The 20,679-nt window shown below is 37.9% G+C and overlaps 1 protein-coding gene across 13 annotated transcripts in view; it reads left to right on the top strand.

Moving 5' to 3' along the window:
• The window catches only part of ATRX (ATRX chromatin remodeler), a 208,142-nt gene that overhangs the window by 168,358 nt on the left and 19,105 nt on the right, over positions 1-20,679 (top strand). For all 13 annotated transcript variants that reach the window (XM_069062495.1, XM_069062488.1, XM_069062493.1 and 10 more), the window contains 2 exons: positions 1,341-1,518; positions 3,061-3,255. In XM_069062495.1, the coding sequence (XP_068918596.1) occupies positions 1,341-1,518; positions 3,061-3,255 (373 nt within the window). The remainder of the gene's footprint in view (positions 1-1,340; positions 1,519-3,060; positions 3,256-20,679) is intronic.

Below are 20,679 nucleotides of genomic sequence, written 5' to 3'. Positions count from 1 at the left end.
TGAAGTATCAGAAGAGAGAAGGGAGAACATCTAAAAGATAGGTAGAATCCAAAAGATAAAGATAGAATCAACAGGAGTTAGCAACAGATTGGCAATAGGAAGGTGAGAATGTGAGGAGTTGCCATCTAGGTTATGAGTCTTAATGGTTTTGGGGATGGTGATACCCTTGGAAATCATGGGGAATTTAGGAAGAGCTTGAGGGGAAAGATTTAAAGTTCCCTTAAAAACTGTAACAGCAATTTCTCCAAAGTATATATGACATTTTCCACATTTTTCTATCCAGTCATAAAAGTCATCTGAATTCAAATTCCTAATTGTGAGGATGGGAAAAACTTGATCTAAGGCAGAATTTCATCCTATCTATGAATAGTATCTAAACAAGTTTGAATATATTATTCTTTTCCTTTTCCTCAGTGTCTACATTGAGTAATTCCCATATTCACTGCTTTAGAAATTAAGTTCTTGGGGCGGCTAGGTGGCGCAGTGAAATAGAGCACCAGCTCTGGAGTCAGGAGGACCTGAGTTCAAAATCCAGCCTCAGACACTTAACACAAAAACTAGCCATGTGACCTTGGGCAAGTTGCTTAACCCCAAATGCCCTCTAAAAAGTAAAAAAACAAACAAAAAAAGAAATTTAAGGTCTTACGGTCTTCAACCTTGACCGCTGTGGCTGTTATTCTCTTTTCTTGAATAGCTACAACTTCCTGAAACTTGGGGGCCTCCTATTCTAATCAATAGTTTAGTTTTCAGAGAATTTGAGGTAGAGGGAAATGGGTGAGAATACCACAAAGCTTCCCTATTAAGTCACCCACTGTGTGTTACAGTACCTTCTCAGTATGCATTTTTGTGCAATTGTTTGACCTAAGTCCATAATTAAATGGTGTTTATACATTTCAGTAATTCGTTTAATCATTTAAAGATATCATTTTATCAGTTTTCCAGGTGTTATTTGAAATAATCACATGCACTATGTGCTATTATTTTTTTTCTTAAGTTAAACTACTCCAGGCAAAATATATGTAATTTGGGTTATGATTGAAATATTCTGAAACTATGCAAGGAAATTACCAGATAAAATCTTAAAACCAATGAAAAATGCCTTATCTCTGTCCATAAGCTAGAATGTACTTTATTTACCAAGTGTAAGCCTCTTCCTACCCAAAACATTACTATACTACAGTATCTCCTTTTTAGATTTAGCATGCTTCAAAAAATGATAAATGAAATTTCCAGAGCTTCTGATCTTTTAAAAGACTGTGCTACAACAAAACTTCATCTCATAAGTAATAATCTTACCAAAGAAATGACTAAAACGCCTTTGTCTGTATTTGTTTCTCTAGAGGTCGATTGTTTATCATTTCTACCAAAGCAGGATCTCTTGGAATTAATCTAGTGGCTGCTAATCGAGTGATCATCTTTGATGCCTCTTGGAATCCATCCTATGACATTCAGAGCATATTCAGAGTTTATCGCTTTGGACAAAATAAGCCTGTTTATGTGTATAGGTTCTTAGCTCAGGTAAGTTGGAAATGCATTTTTTTTTAACTACCAGGTTGTTAGAAACCAAGTAGTAGAAAGACATGGACAGAGTGTGGTCAGTAAAAGGGAAGTGTGAGTGTCTGTATGTGTAAGATAGTGTTTCTCGCATTTGACCATGAGCTCTTGGACAGCAGTGGCTGCTTTGTGCCTTTCTTTGTATGCCCAGTGCTTAGTGCAGATCCTAGCATGTCGTAAGTGCTTATTAATATATGGATTTTGACTGACATCTATTGCATGTGTCAGTAGTTCTCTCTGGTTGTGTTTACTATTATAGAGCCTTCTTCTGATCTTGTATGACTATTCAGTGACTTTTCATGAATTCTCTGGGGTTTGGGTTTTGGATTCTTAGGTGGTTTGTTTTCCATATCAACTTTTCTACCCATTGTACTGGATGCTTTTTCCTCTGTTGTTTCTAGTGTCATGTGATTACCAATGTAACCTTTAGGTTTCCTACTCACCTGTTATCTTTGACTAACAATGTAACTGTCCTATCACCTTTTTCAATCACACATGTTGTTGGTGATGGCTCGGAAAATAAACATGAAATTGAAAAAAGCACAAACATACACCAAAGCTGTAAAAGTCAAAACTGATCTTTCTGGCCTGAGGTGGCCTTGGTCTGTATATCATTCATACTCAGATTGAGGCACTGGGGTGGTTAGCATAGGTAAATGATTCCTATATATTCAGTTGTGGGTTTTTTTGTTTGTTTGCTTTTTGGAGGGGGGAAGGCAGGGCAGTTGGGGTTAAGTGACTTGTCCAAGGTCACATGGCTAGTAAGTATTAAGTGCCTGAGGCTAGATTTGAACTCAGGCCCTCCTGATTTGAGGGCTGGTGCTCTATTCACTGCACCACCTAGCCTCCCCAAGTATTTCTTTTCTTGTTTTGCAAGATTTCTTCCAACTTCAGAAAAGCTAAATGCTAAAGTAATATTTAAATAAACAACAACAACAACAAATTCACTATAATTTATTAAATAGTAGCAGGGTGCACACTTAATCCCAAGAATAGAAATGACTATGGAAAAATGAATTAACATTATCAAGGAAATAATTTTATAGGCAATATAAGTACATAATAAACTGTGACTTAGAACATTTGTGAGTAGAAGGGGGGAAAAGCACCAATTTGAAGACTGAAGTGACACTCTAGTATAATCTTGTAGCCTGGAAGTGTTCCCCCCCCTTTTAGGGTTGGCTGCTTCTCACCAAAGGTACCATCTCCACCTCTCCCTGTACCAGGTACCTCCAACTAATAGGTCCCAGCAATTTTTGTGGTAGAAATTTAAGTAGTTGCTGGTACCAAACATTCTGTTTATTGGCACATCACACTTCTTTCTTTGGCATTTCTGGGGTTTGTTGCACGGAAGTGAACAGGAAATATTGCTGGGTCCTAATGAAGGCAGATTTTTTTTTGTTTTAATGCCTGGCATTTTGAGAGTTATAACTATAATAATATTCTCTATGATTAATATTGATTAAGGATTTTTTGCTTGTTTTTGTCTTTTGTATACTTGCATAGGGAACCATGGAAGATAAGATCTATGATCGGCAGGTCACCAAGCAGTCCTTATCTTTCCGTGTTGTTGACCAACAACAAGTGGAACGTCATTTTACTATGAATGAGTTGACTGAGCTTTATACCTTTGAACCAGACTTGTTAGATGATCCTAATTCTGAAAAGAAGAAGAAGCGGGATACTCCCATGCTGCCAAAGGTAAATGAATTGTTTTACTGTTGACTTTTTTTTAATGGTCCTGGGGATTTTCATGCATATATAAAAGTAATGGTCATATGAATAGGATTCTGGCTTCAGTTTTCCAAAGAGTATACAGTTGGGTATAAAACAAATGGGATACATGCTTCAATGAATCTAAAAAGTAGAGGGACTAAGTTCCCACTGCCAACCGAGGAGGCAACACAGAAGGAAAACTGATTTTGGAGTCTGATGGTCTGGTTTGAATCCTGACTGGATCATTTATTATCTGAGTCATCTTCGGCATGTCACCTAACCTCTTTCAAGCTATGAAATGAGATTAGACTTGAGGATCTCCAGGATCTCTTCTACTTCTAAATCTGTGGTCCCATAATCCACTGAATTAGCTTTCTCACCCCCATCCCTCACTCCTTAATGGTCTTCTATGGCCAAATATGTCTGCTTATTCCTAGTGCTTTATAATTAATATCTATACCTCCTCCCACGAAACCACAGTGGTCTTGAGAGGTGTCAACAAAGAATTTCCCTCAGCACAGGTCAATTATAGCATAACAACATTTGGAATACTTAGCTTTAAACTTCTTACCGATTAAAAAATCTAGCCTTCTAATAAAGAAGTTTGTGAATAGAAAGAGGAAAGGAAAAACAATGCACTCTCATTGAGTAGACTCCCAGTAGAGGGCAGAAATTCTTCTCAGATAACACTTTGTGTGAAACTGAAGCAGGCCCTCTTCAGTTGTCACAGAAAAAACTGATAGGTAAAATAAATATCAACTTTCATGTAGTGACCGATGGCATTCTCTCGAAGATTGCCTAGGAGATCAAAAATGAGACTGACTTCTTGTGAATTCCTTGTGTTTTCATTTGGTTTCAAGTTTTCATAGAATAATTTTCCCCAAGAAAGTCCAAACTTTACACACTTGTCTATTGTGTATTTTTTTCCTTAAAAATTGATGGGAAGATAAAACCTTGCCTTAGTTCTAGTCCCATTTTCATTACCAAAAATGCCAGATGTCATTGGAACTGTTGGTGTGAGCACTCTCTCCTCTGTCCTAAGTCACCTTAAGTAGCCATAGCATCCCACAACAGCCATATAGTGCAGCCTGTTTGCCTGACCACAAGATCCCTCTACAGCGTTCCTGACAAGTGACCGTCTGCCCTTTGCTTAAGGACTCCCCAAGTCAATTCATTCCTCTTCTGGAGAACTTTAGTTTTAGTGTAGTGTTCCTGCTATCAAGTTTATTCTCACACTTCACAACTTCAATTCATTGCTCTTAGTTCAGTCCTCTGACAACAAGTAGAACGAGGCTCATCCTTCTTCCATGTGATGGACCTTTATATAACTTGAAGGCAGCTATGAGTAGAAGCATACCTAATCCATTTAACTAATCTTATGGTGTGAACTTGAGGCTTCTTGCCATGCTGGCTCCCTTCTTCTGGATTATCTCCATTAATTCATGATGCTCTTCCTTCAACTCCACACTGTCATCTACTCTTGAATTTCTTACCCCTTTGTTTATCTCCACTCTTCCCTTGCCAAAACTCCTGTCCTGAATTATTTTCACCATCTGACTTCTGTCTTCCTACTCAGGTTTTGCTGAACAGAGCTGGAGTAAGTCACATAACTGCCAGCTGAGTAGAGTATAACTTTATGTTATCCAACTTCAGCTGGGCAGAAATTGAAGCAAGGCAGCCCTTTTATTCCTTCCTAATTGGCCTCCTAACCATCACACTTTTCCCTCTTCCCAAACTCTTAGCCAAGAATTTTGCCTCTTATTTTATTGAGAAAACTGAAGCCAATGTGAGCCCCCTCCTCTGCCATTTTCTTTATCTCAAAACCCTTAACATCATCCTTCATTTTCTCCCCTCCTTTCTCACAATCTCTAATAATGAGGTGACCCTTCTCCTTATCACGGCCTACCCCTCCACATGTTCCCATACTCTCTAGTTGATACCCTATCTCTCATCTTCAACTTTTCCCTATCTATTGGTAATCCCTCTTCAGCCCATCTCCCATAGCCTTTAAAAAAAACCAAAAATCCTTCACCATTTTATCAACGTACTGTACTGGAGCTTTACTCTCTTGTTCAGCTGAAGTCTTTATCTTCTTGGCCTCTCCTAATAACTCTGTTCTCTATGGATTTTTGTGACATTCCTCTGTCCTGGTTCTCCTAGCGCACTGACTGCTCCATCTCCCTCCCACTTATTGTGGATGAACTCCAGAGTTCAGTCTTTCATCCTTTTCTCTTCCCTCTCTATACTTTGTATCTTCAGCTCCCATGAGTTTATTTGTTGTCTCTATACTAATGGCTCACAAATTTATATATCCAGCGCAGTTCTTTTCCCTGAGCTTTAGTACTTCATAACTATTTCCCTATTAGACATTGTAAACTTGATATCAGATGCACCATTTTGAAAATGGAACTCATAATTGCCATATTATCTCACAGTTGACCCCTTCTCTCTACTCAAACAACTTCCATCTTAGTTTAGGCCCTCATCACCTTTCACCTGGGAATTGCTACAGCCCCTTCCTAATGGATTGCCTTGTCCCAAATCTCCCTTTACCCCCAACTCTAATCCATCCTCCATACTGCTGCCAGAGAGATTTCCCTTAAGCTGAGATCTGGCCACATTACTTTCCTACTCAATAAACTCCAGTTCTTTCCTGTTGCCCCTGGAATAAAATATAAATTCTTTTGGTATTTAGAGCCATTAATGACTTGGTCTTGACCTAGCCACACTCTTGGACCCTGCTAAACTAGCCTTCTTTCTGTTCCCCATGCATGAAACTGTCTTTGTACTTTTGCATTGACCACCCCCCATGCCTGGAATGTAGTCCCTCTTCAGCCTTGACTCATAAGATTCATTCTCTTCTTTCCAGAGTCAGGTAGGTACCACCTACATGAATTCTTCCCCAATCCTCTCAGGTGATTGTGCTCTCCCTCTCAAACTACCTTGTCTTTTGAGTCTTTCATTCTTTCTCTTCCTGAGGGTCTTGGCTCAAGTCTTCTTCCTTGTCCAGCCCCTGTCCTTATGTGACCTCCCAGATCCAATATCTGATTGCCTTTTTCTTCAGCACAAGTCCTTTTTGACATAAATTATAATATTTTACATTAGCATTTTAGCCTGAGATAACTTGAATTTTCCTTGAATGTAAGATACATCACTTAAACTAGCATGAAACTGCAGTTAGATTACATCACTTAAAAATAGAGGTCTTATCTAGTAAAATATCTTTTGGCGTCTTTCTGCATTGTCTATAGAAATATGTGAAAATGGAATGGAAATAAGTTATTGTTTTTAATTATATTTCTGGAACATCTTTAAATATTCTGTGTAGATACTGATTTTTATGTACAATGATTTTAATGTGAATTAAATCACTTTACTCATAAATAAGAAATAAAATCTTTGTACATAGAAATACAAATGTTTCATTTGAATTGATTGCTATGTTTTTACTATAGTAAAAAAACATAATCATGAAAATCCTTTTTCCTTTGTTGAACGTGAGAAAATGCTTGCATATTTTCTTCTTTCATAGGGATTTGGTAACATTATTAAATCTTGCTCTCATTTTTTCTAAGCTTCTAACTTGGCTTTTTAGACTAGTTCTACAAAAACCCGTTCCTGTCAGGATAGCTTTGGACTAGACCACCTACATTGCCCGTGCACCTGTCAAAGGGATTTAGCAAATGTTAAGTGGGTACAGATACTCTAAAAGAAAATTCACTTGAAAATAAACCTGAACAAGTGTATCTAATCCCTTTTAGTGGGAGAGATTTAATAGAAGTAGTATGTCACAGAACTAGACTTTCCCCAAATTCTATCTATATCAATGAACTTTTCTCTCATTCAAAATAATTTGAAATTGTAGTGCCACCATCAAAGTAATTTAAAATAAGTTCCCTGAGATTTTATGTTATTAAAACACTTCAAACAACTTTCAAAAGCAGTTTTTGTATTTCCCTTTGCCTTCTGTTGTGTTCGTATTTACAGGATTGGCAAGGATCACCACTTCTTAAGAATGCATGTATAGTCAGGGAAATACTCTTTCATGGATTTTAGCCCTTTTTTAGACCAAACTCCACATGTTTCAGTTGAGAATAGGAAATCATTTAAATGAATTTGGTTTAAAGATTAGCACAAGTCATCTTGTATGCTATTATGATCATCTTCTACAAACTAGGCACAACCACTAGAGACCAATGGAGAAAAATATAAAACTATCTCTAATAATTTTAAGTGTAATTGAATTAAACAATCTAATAAAATGCAAAAGAGTAACAGATTTGATAAGAAAACAAAATTCCCCAGTCTTTTACTTACAAAATAAACATTAGGGGAAGGGGGAAAAATTGACTTATCACATGAATCCCAAAAAGCAGGAATTGCAGTCATACTATCAGACAAAACAAAAACAAACTTTCAGCACATAGAAAGGGAAAAAACAAGGAAATGACATTATGCCAAAAAGAACCATAGACAACAAACCAATATCACTATTAAACCTACATGCTTCAAACGCCTTAGCATCTAACTTAAAGGAAAAATTACCTGAAGTGCAAGGAGATAGACAATAGCACCATAGGGGAAGAATATCACAATGTCCTCTAAGTTTTGGATAAATCTTAACAGAGATAAACGTAAAAGAAACTCAAGAATTGAACAAATTGCTAGAGAAATTAGAACTAAAAAACTTAGTTTCTTTTCATTTCTTAGCACCACGTTGAACTTTTGCATAAATTGACCATGTGTGAGGGCATAGAGATATTACCAAAAAAAAATTATTGAGGGTGAACAAACAAGACAATGGACCTGAACAGAGACTTGAACAATAAAATCCTAACTAATAAGTGGATGAAAAAATAGAAGCAATTAATACTTATTCGAAGGAAAATTATGATTGAAATAACATACCAGAATTTCTGGAATGCAGCTACAGCAGTCCTTAGAGGAAAAATCATATCCCTATTTACATACATTAACAAACTGTACTCAAAATTAACTTATGACCTCAGTGTGCTTTTTTTTTAATCAGAAAGCCAACAAATAAACCTAAAGTTAGCAGAAATGTGAGATGTTAAAAATTAATGATGAAATAGATAAACTGGAAACAAAAAAGGCCATAGAAATCATAACAGTAAAATTACAGGCTACAGAATAAACTCTTAATCATCAGCCTCTGTATGGCAATAATAAGAAAATCCAAGAGGCAGTGATAAAAGGGAAATCCCATTTCAATTAACTTTGAAAAATAGATACACAATATGGCTATCACTCTATAAAAGCCCACAAAATACTTTTACAGATTTGATTTCTTCCTTAAAAAAAATTAAAGAACAAATGAAATAGCTATAGAAATAATCAGTGTTTGTGGCTGGGCAATACTATGAAATTTAATTAGTAGCTTTGATGCTGTACTATATTATCAAATGAATACAGACTTGATAAAATAACAAAACTAGTTTGAAAAAAGAAAATATGTAGAATGTCAGGAGCAAGATTGAAAAGAGATAGGACGTGTAGCAACAGCACTTACAGACATAGGTGTTATAGCAGCAGGCAGCAATAACTACCATCTCATATTGATTACAAAATAGGGAATCAGATCAATGGAACAGACTGGACAAGGAAGAGTTAGAAAAAAATGAAACTCAACCCAGTGTTCAGTAAACCAGAAAATATAAATTATTCTGCCATCTTGGCTCCCACCCCCTTGAAAATATAAATTACTTAGGGAAGAACTCCCTGTTTGATAGGAATCTTGTAACACGATCTGGCAGAAATTAAGTTTAGACCAGCACTTTGCACCACTTCCACAATACATTCTAAATAGATACATGACCTTAATAGTAACGTAAATCTTAATGTAAAAAGCTTAAAAGACAATCAGGGCATATACCTCCCACGACTTTGGGTGGGAGGGGTATTTTTTTTTTATACGCAATCAGGGTTAAGTAACTTGCTCAAGGTTACACGGCCAGTTATTTCTGGGGGTGGTGCTAAGTATCTGAGCCTGGATTTGATCCCCAGGTCATCCCGACACTGGAGCTGGTGCTCTTACTCACTGTGCTACCTGGCCGCCCCAAGGAGAGGAGTATTCTTAATCAGACAAGATAGAGGCAATTACAAATGATGAAATGGATAACTTTCATTATATAAAACTGAAAATCTTCTGTAGACAGAATTAGAATTAATATACCTGAATAAGAAGGGAAGTGGCAAGATTGGGGAAAAAATCTTTTGTCTTAAGTTTCTCTAAGTTTTTTTTATCCAAGGTATATTAACAATTAACATCTACATGATGTGTGTATGTATACATATACCACAATGAGATATGTTTGTATACTATCCCACAAGGTCTCACATTACAATACCACAAGCCATTCCAGTAGATAATTGGTCAAAGGATATGAATGAATGAACCATTCTCCAAGAATTGCAGACTACTAATAATCTTACTCAGGAATGCCCAAATCACTAATAATAAAGAGAAATGCAAATCAAAGCAACTCTGAAGTTTTGCCTTGTAATCTGCACATTGTCAAAGATGACAAAAAAATAGGATTGTCCACGTTGGAAGAGGTGGGGAAAGATGGGAATACCTAGCATATTGTTGGAGCTATGAATCAGTACAACCACTTTGGAACATAGTTTGTTCTATGAACATAGAGTCCCCTTGTGCATCAAAATCTTTATAGTAGCACTTTTCTGTGATAACAAAGAATCGAAAACAAAGATGCCCATTGATTAGGGAATGGTGAAACAAATTGTGATACCTGAATATAATGGCATGTTCCTATGCTGTAAGAAGTGATGGATGTGAGGAATACAAAAAAGCATAGAAAGATTGCTATGAACTGATGCCCTATGATGAGCAGAGCCAGGAAAACAATAAAGATAGTATCCACCATAGTTCAGAAGGAAAGAATAGCCCCCGCTCATGCACACGCACACACACACACACACACACACACATTCTCTCTCTCTCTCTCACACACACACACACACACACACACACACACACACCAGAATATAATTGCAGAATTGTGGGGGGAAAAAATACGTCTGGTTCAAGAACAGATGAGAAGAAACCACTGTCCCTTTGCACAAGTTCAGGAAGACTGTTACTATTTTCAGATTTCTTTGAAGTGTTGATCAGTTGATCAACACCAATTTTTCCCGCTTTTTCTTTTTGTCTTTAAAAAATTGTATTTGTTATGGGTTGACTCTTTGACACAAGGAAGAGATACTGAGGGAAATTATGATCTTTAAAAAAATTATCAAAGCTGTTTTTAAAACGAAAAAATTAAATCTATCATTTTACATCATTACCTTATGCAGCTTCAGTCAAAAAGTAACCTAATGGTCATTAAATTGTATCAGCTAGTTGGTATAATGGATAGATCATGGGATTTGGAGTCAGGAAGTGCTGAGTTCAAATTTGGACTCAGGAACTTAGTACTTTTGTGATCCCGGGCAAGTCACATAACCTCTGTCTGCTGTAGTTTTCTCATCTGTAAAAGTGGAACCACACTATCAGCTACCTCATAAGGTTGTAATGAAGATCAAATGAGGAAACATTCATACAGTGCTTTGTAAAACCTTAAAGTGTTAGCTATTTTTATTACTCCATATGTGCTTCTCATTGATGTCAGCATGCAGAGATGGCTTGTTTTTATAGCATGATGATCAGTGTTTACAAAGGAGTTTTTGTTCAGCTTTTTTCTTGTTATATTACTGTACAGCTTGAGATAGAGGCTTCACTTTTTGAGTTGTTCCCTCTGCTCTCCCCTTCCCTAATGTGTACCTTTGTTTTTCACATCACTGAGATCTCATTTTAGGAGTACCGACTGTATTCAGAGGTGCCCTAGATTTCAGCTAATAAATACATCCCACATACTTGTTATTTTTAATAACTATATAATACATTCTGTTAATATATTATAGGTTTACTTATGTATTGTAGGCACTTGAGTGTCTGTCAGTAGGGCTGCTGTGAACATTTTTGTAGACATCACCTTTTTTTTTTTTTTTAACCTTTTGGGATATTGCTTCTGAATCTATTCCCCATGGTAGAACTACTGGGTCAAAGTGTATGAATGAACAGTTTAATAGCTCTAGGGGTGGCTAGGTGGCACAGTGAATAGAGCACCAGCCCTGGAGTCAGGAGGATCTGAGTTAAAATGCTACCTCAGACACCTAACACTTACTAGCCATGTGACCTTGGGCAAGTCACTTGACCCTAATTGCCCTGCCCTCCCCCCTCCAAAAAGCAAGGAAAAAAAAAAGATCTTGTTACATATCGTCAGCTTGTTTCACACAAAGATTGACTCCAATTAGTAATATCACCAGTAATATCTAAATGTATTTATTTTTCTGTCTCTCCAGTAATCTTTGGTTTTCTCATTTTAAACTTTTTTTGTTTCTATGCATGGATACTTTAGAGTTTTAATTTGCATTTCTGGAATTCCTTCTGAGGCTATGGGTTTGGGGACCATTTCCTAACTGATAGATTTCTTGGCTCCAAGTAACTTAACCACCTTGAAACTCAGTTTCCTCATAAATTAAAATGAGAGGGTTTGAGTAGGGTGGACCACCAACTAAGCTTATCAAGCACTTAACTTGGTGAGCTTTATTTTTTTTTTCTGGCTTTTGCAGTTCCTCAAGAGAAGTTACTGTGTCTTGTGCTTTCTTTTTTACTTGCTTGGGTAGCTAGACACCAAAAACAAACTTGTTGATTTCATGTACTTATGGCCTGTTTTGAAACTCTAGTCTCCTTTGTAGCATTTAATAACGCTTTTGTAGGTTTTTGTTAATACATATAACATCCCTGAAAGGTACTGGTGGAATTAGACCCACTTCATAAGCAGTGAAGCTGAAATGCAGAATAGTCAAGTGATTTGTCCCTTTCAGTGGGCATGTGGAAAAAGGAGGATTATTAGAGCTTGAAGTTCCTGACTTGGAGCCTTTGTTCAAATTGCTAGGTCACTACTATCAGCGCCATTCGCCTCCATTGCTTACCTCTTATTAAATCCCCTTAATATATTTTCTTGAAATTTAATAGCCTCCTACTCCTGTGAACTCCTTCTTTGCTATGTTTATTCCAGGGCTTCCAAAATCATGAAGATCATAGCTTGCCCATTTCTGGTTGCTGAAAAAGTATTGGGGGACCCAAATTTATTCTACTAGCATGTGTATGACTTTAGCAACCTGAAACCCAGATTTGTAGCAAATGCCTATATATTGTCTAGCTCCTGGCTGGCTACTTTTTAATAGGTAAAGTAATGCCTAATGTCTGTTAAAATTTATGTAAATTATATTGAAGAAAACACCTTTTCTAGTAATAGCACTTATGAATTACTTAGCAATCAAAGATTAAAATCCTGGGTAAGGTCATATTTCATAATATGATTAAGTGGGTGTTTTGTTCCTTTAAAGCACTGTGTACATAGCCTAAGCACTACACCTTTTAGCAAGGAAACAAAAGCCAGTAAAACCAGTATAGAATTCTTCTTGCACTTCCCCTTTTCCATCCCTGTGCTACCTCCATCATTTTAGCTGTGAACTGCTTGTTGGCAAGTAGAGGGAAAACAAAATAATATTTAAAACTGAAGTGAGGCCTTAGATTTCCTCCCCCCCTCCCTATTCAGCTTTAATATCTCAAAGCAAGGTGACTGAACAAAGATGTGTTTGTGTGGTTTTATTGGCCTCCACATAGTAAGATAAGGTTTTTCCATTGGTTATTCTTAATACTAGTATGAAACACATAATAGTGAAAGAATTTGATATAAGGTATGAAATAGCAAACAGAATTTTTTGATTTCAAGAAATTTCCTCTAAGTACTGAGAATAATATTTGAAAAGTCCCAATTTATCTGGAAACGACATGATATAATAGAAAAATTACAAGATTAGAATACCATTTCTGGTACCTCTGTGCTCTTGGGCAAGTGACTTCCCATCTCTGGGCCTCAGTCAGCAGGCTTATTAACACTTGCTATGTTCCAGGCACTGTGTTAAGCCCTGGGGATACAAAAAAAGGTCAAAAACATGATCTTTGCCCTCAAGCGGACAGTTTAAGGGGAGACACAATTTGTAAGTAGATACACATAGGATATATTCAGCCCTGATGGAAGGTAAAGAGGGCTGGAGGGATGGTTTTGCTAAAGGGGGACCAGGAAAGACCTCCTGCAAAGGGTAAAATTTGACCTGAGTCTTAAAGGAAGCCAGGAAGTGGAGAGGAAGACAGGATTCTAGGCATGGGAGAAAGACAATGAAAAGTCATCGAGTCAGAAGATGGAGTGTTGTGTGGGAGGAACTCTAAGTAGCCACTATAGTGGAATCTAGAGTTGAATGGGGTGGGGTAGAAGGGTCAAGTGTCAGAAGAGTGGAGAGGTAGGAAGGGGCCAGGTTGTAAAGGACTTTATCTTAGAGAGAGCCACTGGAGTTGATTGAGTAGGGGCATGATGACATGGTTTGACATACTCTTTAAGAAAATTACTTTGATGGGTGCATGATCTAGGTATAAAGGTTGATACTGTAAGCAGTCTTGTAAAACAAGGAATAGTTTACCTGTCAGACTTGTGGAGAGGGAAAGACTTTATGACTAAACAAGAATTAGAGAACATTATAAAATGTAAAATGGATAATTTTGACTACACGAAATTGAAAAGCTTCTGTACAAACAAAGCCAATGTAATCAAGATTAAGATGGAGGTGGGAAATTGGGAAAGAATCTTTACAACCTATGTCTCTGACAAAGGACTCATTTCTAAAATATACGGAGAATTGAGTCAAATTTATAAGAATACAAGTCATTCCCCAATTGATAAATGGTCAAAGGATGTGAACAGGTAATTTTCAGAGAAGGCAATTAAAGATATCTATAAACACATGAAGAAATGCTCTAAATCACTATTGATTAGAGAAATGCAAATCAAAAGAACTCTGAGGTACCACATCTCACCAATCATATTGGCTAAGATGACAAAATAGGAAAATGACAAATGCTGGAGAGGATGTGGGTAAATTGGAACACTAATGCATTGCTGGTGGAGTTGTGAACTGATCCAGCCTTTCTGGAGAACAATCTGGAATTATGCCCAAAGGGCTATAAATACTTTCATATCCTTTGACCCAGCAATATCACTCCTAGGGTTATATCCCAAAGAGATCATAGAAGTGGGAGGAAGACCCACATGTACAAAAATGTTTATAGCAGCTCTTTTTGTGGTAGCAAAGAATTGGAAATTAAGGGGGTGCCCATCAATTGGGGAATGGCTGAACAAGTTGTGGCATAGGCATGTTATGGAATACTATTGTGCTATAAGAACCGAGGAGCAGATGGTCTTCGTATTTACCTGGAGAGGCTTATACAAACTGATGCTGAGTGAGAAGAGTAGAACCAGGAGAAATTTGTACACAATTACAGACACAACGTATGTGTGATGACCAACTTTGATAGACTGGACTCCTCTCAGCAATGCAGTGATATAAGTCAATCCCAAAAGACTCATGATGGAGAGAAATGTGTGCATCCAGAGAAAGAACTAGAAAGAACTAAGTTTATGTCCAGGTGTAAGCAAAATACCTGATCTTTTCCCTTCTCTTATTTGGTTTTATGTCCTCTTTACCATTTTTCATTCCAGCTGATACAATCCGTCCTTATAACCTGACTAATGTATAATGTGAAAGTATTTACAGATCCTGTACTTGACTATATGCTGCCATGAGGGGGACAAAATGTGAAACTCAAGGAATTGTGGAATTGGATCCTATAAACTAAAAGGAAACAAACTAATTAATTAAAAAATTAAAAAAAAATACAAAGCAAAAAAAAAATTACTTTGGCTGCTGAGTGGAAAAATGGGTTGGAGTGGAGAGTGATTTGAGGTAGGAAGACAAACCAGATAGTTATTGTAGTAGTCCTGGCAGGAGATGATGAAGGCCTGTGCCAGAGTGGCAATAGTGTGAGTAGAAATTAGGTTTAAAAAAAAAAAAAGAATATGTATAAAGAAATGTTGTGGGGGCAGCTAGGTGGCTCAGTGAATAAATAGAGCAGTGGCCCTGGAGTCAGGAGGACCTGAGTTCAAATCCAGCCTTAGACACTTAACACTTACTAGCCGTGTGACCTTGGGCAAGTCACTTAACCCCAATTGCCCTACCTCCCCCCCTGCAAAAAAAAGAGAGAGAGATAACTTCATTTCTAGAATGAGGAGAGTCAGAGTAGATGACCCTCTTGGTTCCCTTACACCTATAAATTTGAGCTCTTATGAGCTGCTGGATGGGGATGAACAGTTCATGCCAGCATCAGCCTCCCAGCTCTGCTTCAGCATAGAGTGTTGTGTGGGAACTTCCCCAGCTCAAGCTATGGGATTGCCAACCTGCAGCTCTAGGAGAATAGCCTGAATTCTGTGTTGGCTCCTATAAAGTAGCTAGAGTTATCCCCAAATGGCAAATCTAAATACTTAAGCCAAATCACAAATTGAGAACTGAGATCAATCACACTAATTTGCTGTACCAGGAACTCGCTGAATTGAATTCTAAAATTCCCCCATCCCCCAAATAGGATTTTCTTATTTTAAAAATGTTAAATAGATTCATAATTTCATCAATGTGAGTACTCCCTCCACTTGCACAGGTGACTCCTCTCTGTGTCTTAGTAGAAGGTTTTTTTTATGAATTGAAGTACCTAAAAAAGTTATCGGGATGAGCTGTGTTAGGCTTAGCTATTTGGGACATTCAGGTAGCAGACAGTCAGTCAATCACCAGCTCCCTATTAAAAGAAGCCTTACTAGCTTAACTTTTCTAGTTCTACCTTTGGGAGCCCAGGGACACAGTAAGGTGTCTATGAGTTGTTCAGGGAGAATGGTGTGAGAGTTTGCCAAGCCCTTTTCAGGGCTGCTTATCTACCTTTGGTGCCCACCTGTTCCCCAAATCTCCTCTGTGGCTCCAAAAAGCTGCAGCAAGTGCAGTGGCCACACCCCATAAAACCATCTCAGCAGATGGGCTATACCAGGTTAAAGGTAACTGACAGGCCTCAGACCTGTTGGTAAGTTAGAGGGGTGTCAACTTTAAGCATGTGAAGACTTTCCCTGGCAGAATGGATGAATGAGAACCTGTGTCCCTCAACTCAACCAGACCCATGTCCCTCTTAGGCTGACTTACCAGTAGAATTTTTGTTCATTACTTCCTCTAAACCCTTGGAAGTCTGTCCCAGTGTCCATGGTGCATTGTCAAACTGTGTCTGACTTTCCTCTCCTTCCCTATCACAATTTCTAAGTTGCAAAAATCACTGCCTCCCTCCAAAGTTCCCATCATTTACACTCCAACAACCAGTTCCTTCTTATTGGTGAGAAATAAATCCAGAATAGTAGTTCTTTTTGATGGTTCCTCTACCTTTGTTGTTGTTTAGTCATTTTTCAGTTGTGTCCAACTCTTCATGACCCCATTTAGAGTTTTCTGGGCAAAAATCCTGGAGTGGTTTACCATTTTCTTCTCAAGCTCATTTGACAAATGAGGAAATGGAGGCAAACAGGGTAAAGTGACTTACCCAAGGTCACCCAGCTAATAAGTGTCTGAGGCCAGTTTGAACCCAGGAAGACAAGTCTTCCTAACTCTAGGCCAAGGGCTTTATCCACTACCACCTTAGCTACCTTGATCTCTACCTTTAGATGGATAAAAAAAAAAATTTTTTTTTTGCTTTTTGGAGGGCAATTGGGGTTAAGTAACTTGCCCAAGGTCACATGGCTAGTCTCGTGTGTGTGTGTGTGTGTGTGTGTGTGTGTGTATGAAGTGTCTGAGGCTGGATCTGAACTTAGGTCCTTCTGATTCCAGGGCCGGCGCTCTACTCACTGAACCACCTAGCTGCCCCAAATGAAGTTTCTTTTGTTTTGTTTTGTTTTTTGGAGGGCAATTGGGGTTAAATGACTTGCCTAAGGTCACATGGCTAGTTTTTGTGTTAAGTGTCTGAGGCTGATCTGAAATCAGGACCTCTTGACTCCAGGGCTGGTGCTCTACTCACTGTGCCACCTAGCCACCCAGATGGATAAAATTTTAATTAAGGAAAAGTCACATAATTATTAGCTGTTCTGCATCTAGCAGATAGAGAGAGAGCTCTAACAGTTATCTGGATAATTAGAGTCTCTTTTCTTATGGTCTCTGTTCTCCAACTATATCTTTTTTGAGTGGAACTTTTTTTTAGTTATCAAGCATTCATTTTCTCCCACCACCATCCCCCATTGGAAGAAAGAAAAACCAAACCTGTAACATGTATGCATAGTCAAACAAATGAATTTTTTCCAGCAGCCATGTCCCATATGTATAATATATATATGAACCCTAAAGCCATCACCTCTGTTAGGAAGTGGGTAACATGTAATCTTCAACCCTCTGGAATCCTGGTTTGTCACTGCATTGACCAATGTTAAATCTTTTAGAGTCATTCATTTTTACACTGTTGTTGTTGAACTTGCTCTTCTTGTTCTGCTCACTTCACTTTGCATCCATTTTATCATTTCTAGTGGCACAAGAGTATTCCATTGCGTTTGTATACCATAGCTCATATAGCCCTTGCTCAATTAATGGAGGCACTCTTAGTTTCCAGCACTTTGTCACCACAAAAAGGGCTGTCTCCACTATAACTTGCCACTCTTGCCCCATTTATAATCTGTTTCCTGAACTTTATTCTTTCCGGGTAGTCTAGGCTATATTTTTATATCAGTATTGCTTTTGTCCATTGAATTTCTTTCATCCAAGGACACCCTACAGTGCTTCCTACCCCAGATTTCCTCACCAGACCTGTGGGTTCTTGGGTACAAGGAACTCCTAATGAGGAAGCTCCCTGCACCAGCTGTTCTGCGATTCGTAGCCTCTGGCACTGATAGGTTAAGGGACTTAGCCAGGGTTATATAGCCAGCATTCATTGGAGGCATGTATTTGTTTCTCTGAGGCCAGCTCTCTAGCCACAGGTGCTATGCTGCTTCTCCACATGTGTCTAGCTCCTTAATATGCAGTAACTCTTTAGCTCCTTCGGATGTGGATTTCATTTTTCCAGGTCAGTTCCCAGTGACTTTTAAAAACAAAAATCTTGAACTTATTTATTTGGAATCTAGAATCTTTCTTTAGTGAGAGCCATGTATTATTTTTGTTTTGGCATTGTCAGGGTATGTGCCTCATCTCCCTGGTAAACAGGTAGCCCATGGAGGCAGCGTCAGTTTCTCAGTTAAACTTCAGTACAGAATTTTTCTGGGAATAATAGGAGCTTGAAAAATGTTTTTCAAACAAATGGATGAAGGTATTTATCAAATAAGTGACATGGTATGTACATACTTAGATGATGTGTTCTAAGTATTAAAATCTTGAGGTTTGACATGAAGTCAAACTTAAACATTTGTTTGTGTGGCACGTATATGTTTCCTCTAAGTAGTCCTTTCTTTGCCCCCTGCCTTGCAGAATTGAATTTGAAATGCTGTGATTATGCCAGATGCTTTCAAATATTAATTGCATTTATCCCCATTTGAATTTATCACTAGTTTTGTTTGATTAATTGAATTAGTCACCTTTAAAGAGTATTAACTATAAATCTGCTTTCCTCAGCTTTCAAATTTCATCACTTATTGAATGCAAAATAAAGTTTAAACAAGTAAAGCAAAAGTACATATTTGGATGTAATATAAACCACATTTTGATGACTTTTTTGGCCAAGAGAGTATGGATTATATTCCATTTTGTTACTATAGCAACTGTTACATATGCAGGTTTTAAAGAAACTCCACATACTGTAAGTATTGTATATTGGACTAAGAGTTTACATTGTATGAACTTTCTTCTTATCGCTTTTTCTAGACTTACTAATTTCCACAAAACTTTTTCCTTGTATCCTTTTACCCATACCTTTCCTCTTAATTCCACTATTTATTTGTTGTATCCTAAGATTATATAGGGTCATCACAGAGATTGTATGCTAAACTATGGCTAAAAGGAAGAGACAAATGTAAATTGTGATTTGTATGTTAGAAATCCCGTAACTTTAAAAAAAAATTTCTGTGCATGTGTGACATGCTTGGGGCTGGTGGAATTCTGATTTGAAAGCAGAAATCATGGTCTTGGGGGTGGGGGAGAAAGCAGTTAGGAGGTGCAGTGGATAGATTGCTGGGTCTGGAGTCAAGAAGATCTGAGTTCAAATTAAGCTTCAGAAACTTAGCAACTGTGTGACCCTGAGCGAGTCACTTCACTTCTCTTTGCCTCTGTTTCTTCCTGTATAAAATGAGCTGGAGAAGGAATGGCAAACAACTCCAGTATCTTTGCCAAGAAAACTCCAAAATAGGGTCACAAATAATCAGACACAACTGAAACAACTGAACAACAACAAAAACCAAAATAGTCTTAAGGACATAGTACTCATCAGTGGTCAAACTTAATTCTGGAACCGCATGTGGTCCTATTCTGATTCTGTGCTGCAAACCTAGCCACAATATAGTATAATCATAATAATAACTAACATTTATATAGTACCTACTATGTGCCAGACATTTTTACAAATATTCTCTCATTTGATCCTCACAACAACCCAGGGAGGTAGGAGTTCTTATGATCTCCATTTTACAGATGGGAAAACTGAGGCAAACAGAGTTAAGTGACTTGTCCAGGGTTATGTAGCTAGTATATGTATGACGCTGGATTTGAACTCAGTTCTTCATGACTCCAGACCAGCACTGATCCTGAACTGTTGTCCTAGATTATTAGCTGCCTGTTGAACTACCTGGATGTCCTCTAGGTATCTCAGGCTCAGAATATCTAAAACAGAAGTTATTATCCTTCCCCCTAAACTCATTCTGGCTTCAAACTTGCCTATTTCTCTTAAGGGTTTCATGATCCTTCTAGTCACCTGATTTCACAGCTTGAGTCATCCTTTAATTCTGCTCTTTCTCCCCATTCCCCCCACATCCAGTTAGTTGTAGAATCTCATCAGATCTCCTTCCACAGCTTCTCTTCCTGCATACCCTTGTCTGCTCGTTTGGCCACCACACCAATTCCCACTTTTACACCTCTTACTGGAGCTACTGCAGTGGCTTCTCAATAGCTCTTGCTTCTAGCCTCTGTCTTCCAGTCTGTCCTACCTACAGTGGCAAAAAGAATCGTCAGTGGCTCACTGTTGCCTTTAAGTAAAAATACAAAGCTCTTCACAGTCTGACTCTAGCCTTTTCAGACAGTCAGCATTCCAGTCAAACTGGCTTCCTGGCCATTCCAAGCTATCCTGTGGCTTTTCACAGATACTTCTGCCTCTGAAGTTCCTTAAGTACCACTTCTTTCACAGTCTTTCCTCATCCCCCTACTATTTAGTACTTTCTCCCTCTTGGAATTATCTTGTACAATTTGTTTAAATTGGGGGTCTCCCAGTATCCTCCCTTGCCT

The sequence above is a fragment of the Petaurus breviceps genome, unplaced genomic scaffold, assembly GCF_028583685.1.
Source record: "Petaurus breviceps papuanus isolate PSGF00001 unplaced genomic scaffold, PetGlider_PUasm1.0 90459, whole genome shotgun sequence".
NCBI lineage: Eukaryota > Metazoa > Chordata > Mammalia > Diprotodontia > Petauridae > Petaurus > Petaurus breviceps.
Note: the sequence above shows the minus strand (reverse complement) of the source record. Positions and strands in the feature narration are given on the sequence as shown.